This window comes from Tupaia chinensis, unplaced genomic scaffold, assembly GCF_000334495.1.
Source record: "Tupaia chinensis unplaced genomic scaffold, TupChi_1.0 Scaffold000126_2, whole genome shotgun sequence".
NCBI classification, from domain to species: Eukaryota; Metazoa; Chordata; class Mammalia; order Scandentia; family Tupaiidae; genus Tupaia; species Tupaia belangeri.
In genome coordinates, this window is record NW_006159594.1 from 1,149,299 (window position 1) to 1,152,600 (window position 3,302).

At 56.3% G+C, this 3,302-nt stretch overlaps 1 protein-coding gene across 1 annotated transcript in view; it reads right to left on the minus strand.

Moving 5' to 3' along the window:
• The window catches only part of AJUBA (ajuba LIM protein), a gene marked incomplete in the record, with an annotated part of 14,233 nt that overhangs the window by 6,640 nt on the left and 4,291 nt on the right, over positions 1 to 3,302 (minus strand). The window contains 1 exon segment of the mRNA XM_014586280.1: positions 570 to 671. Within this exon segment, the coding sequence (XP_014441766.1) occupies positions 570 to 671 (102 nt within the window).

Sequence of the window (3,302 nt, forward strand, 5' to 3'; positions counted from 1 at the left end):
TGCATCGGCTTGGCAGGGCCTGGTGGCCTGCCCTCTGGAGAGTTGGCTGAACTCTGACCAGCCAAGAGAAAACCCCCCACTCCGCCCCCCACGGCTCCCTACTCCCCCAGCCCACTCCCGCCCTTCCCACATTCCAGTCTTTCACAGTCGCCCCAGGCAACTGGCTGCCCAAGACCAAACCCCACCAAGGAGAGGCCAGAGGGCCTGGAGTCCAGGCTGGGCAACCAGGGAGGCACAAGAAAGAGGGAGGAATAGAAGAGAGAAAGGAGGCTGGAGGAGGAAGGATGCACTCCAGAAAGTAGAGCCACCACAGGGGAAGGAGAGCCAGGTAGAGCAGGGAGAGGGGAAGCAGGGGAGGAGGTGGGGCAGCTGTGGAGTGCCAGGCCCTTGGAGAGGGACCTGCCAGCTGCCAGCTGCTCGGTGGGCAAGCTTAGAGGCACAAGCTCTGCTCCTGTTCCCCTAAGCACCTGTAAGTGTGCAGGGTAGATGAGAGTGCTGGGTGGGGGAGAGTGCTGGGCGGGGGCAGTGCTAAATTGGGGCAGAGTGCTGAGTGGTGGGGCTACACTCACCGCAGGAGCAGCAGACAAAGCACTGGGTGTGGTAGAGGCTGTCCAGGGCCTGGCAGGCATTGCTCTGCCCATAGATGCCTTTGTTGCACTTGATACAGGTGCCTTTGGGGAGAGAAGAGGTCATCAGTGTCATACCCACTCCCCCTGCTTTCCTGACCACTCCTTCCTGATGTGCCAGAGGACACGGCCTCGCTCCTGATGGGTTCCCTTCTGAGGAGAAAGGATAGCCAGAAAGGGATGCAGCAAGCCCTGGGCGGGGCAGCTCCATTCTTATTTACTTGATTAATCAACAGATACTTTCTAAGCATGGTGCCTGGCAGAGTACCCAGTACTGAGAACAGTCAGAGAAAGGGTCCCTGGCCTTCAGGTGCTTAGTTGGTGTTGGAAAGAGAAGACTATAAACAGGCAAGGCATGGTCCCTGCCACAGTGTGTGGGGCAGACAGAGGGGCCACTCTTTAAGGTCTCAACAGCAGACTCAAAAAACTTGTAGGAAAGGAGCCAGCCGGTGTGGTGGCGAAGGTGCTGGATCCCACATGGCCGACTCCACAGTTTGAGTCCCAGACTGAGCAGCTTGAGAATCACCTTGGCGCATGTGCAGGCATGCCCAAAATCCTGAGAGGAGAATGGTGGAGAAGGGTTTGGAGCATGGCCAGCCCTTCTGGGGGGGTGATTTATCACTTTCCATCTCTTTCTGTCTCTCCCTGGGTAGCACATGCATCCTATGGCAAAAAAATAAAAATAAATAAATAAATAAATCTAAAAACAAACAAAAGTTTGCTGGTGAAAGCAGACTAGGCCAGAATGCTTCTCTGGGACTTGTTTCCCCACCTGTAAAACAAGCTACTGTTCAGCCCTAGAATTTCTTCCTGCCGCAGGCTTCAAGGATGGAGGACTAGGCTCAGCAGAGAGCCCTGTGCAGGGAAGACCACGCATACATGACGCTGGTGGGGAGGTGGCTGCTCAGAATGCAGGGTGTGTTCCAGGGACCAGCATTGCATAGGAAAGGGGGGAGGAGGGTGGCAGAACCTTAACCCGTCTTCTTCCTGTCACCTTCTATCATGGGAGGGACACAGAGCTCAACAGCTCTTCCCCAACATCCTCTGCTAAGATACCTACACCTGGCTCTGGCCTCCGCCTTTCCTGGGTGTGTTCTTTCCTCCCTCCACTCCCCAATTCCAGGCCCATGAGTGAGGGCTAAGGCCTGCCTTTGGGGAGCAGATCCCAACGGGGCCCGCCCCGCCTCTCCCCCCTCGGCACACTGCCACCCTCCCTACTTGTTGGGGCCCATCCCAGTCTTTGCCCAGGGGCTTGGGAGCCTGTGCAGCAGCTGCAGCACCCGATGGGCCCAGACCTGTCCTGCTCCCACCCTCTGCCAGCTGGGCAAGGCTGCAGCCAAGGAAGAGGGGCCTACTGGAGCAGGAGAAGGCTGGTATGGTGGGGCTGGGGGCACAAGGCATCTGTACAGGCTGTCAGAGGAAAAGAGGTCCCCATCTCTGAATTCAAAACATGGTCACCTCATGGAAAGGGAGATCTGATCCAAGCCTGTCATGCCAGGGGGTCTTGCCAGAGCCATTCTCTGGGAAGCCCTGGGCTTTACAGAAGATGAGAGGAAACTGCTTGGGCCTGTCTCTCCGCCTCCTCTAACTCAGCACCTAGGTTCCACACCTCGCTTCTTCCTGCCATTTTATTGCACTGAGTTCCTTTCTTCCTTTTGGATCTGATGGTCTAGCCAGAGGCTTCTTTCCCAGTCACCTCTCCTGGGCCTCAAAAGGAAGCTGCTAAATGGGCCCTGTCACTCAGTCTCCCTTGATCAAAGTAGTTTAGCATTATCAACTCTGGGTTTTCCTCTTCAAGGGGAGTTTGGGGGTGGGGGTTGAACTACACAGGACCCTTCCAGCCTGCAGCCTCGCTACCTCTGCACCTCCTCCCCAGTCACCCCTCCCAGGCTGTGTTCCTCTCCCTAGTCACATTTCTAGCCATAGAGTTCTACAGCAATGAAGTCCAGGGGCAGGCAGTGGGTGGTGAGGTAAGTGGGAGAGAGATGCTTGGAAAGGAAAGAGGCTCACAGCCCTGGGGGAGCTGAGTCCTCCACTTCTTATCACTTTAAAATGAGCATTCTTATGCAGTGACGTAGTGCCTGTGAGTTTTGGCTAAAAGATCGTTCAAGACCCCTATTCCCCACATCTGAGACATGTCATCAATCAAGACTTCCTGAAAAGTCTTAGAGCAAGACAACAACCAGGTTTCCTTAACAAGGCAGTAAGTATAAGGGACTATTTTTGCCTGAATTCTGAGTAGGTTGGGGCCAGAACTCAAGGCCAGGTCATTTTCGGCAGTTACACAGGGTCGCTCTCCATCCACAGCTGATGGTATCCCGACAGTCATGGCTTTTGCCCTGGCTTTCGTAGGATGAAGAAAATAAGAGTCTGGTACCACCGGGTCTCTGCTTGAAATGCCCATACATGCACCTAGCCAGCAAGACTAGGATGAGACAGTTGAGTTCCCGCTTTGTGTCCTAGGATGCTCCACTCTCCCTCCCAGGTTCCATCTCCCCGACAGCGGTCACGGCGTCTCCTGTGCAAGGAAGCGCCCCCTCCCCCCCCTCGCACTCACCCCTTCCGCCGCGCGACTGCAGCGCGCCCCGCCCGCGGGCACCTGGAGCGCCCGGGCAGGAGTCGGCACGCACGCCGCCCGCCGCCCCGCCTCCCCACCCGCGACTTCTCCGCATTCCT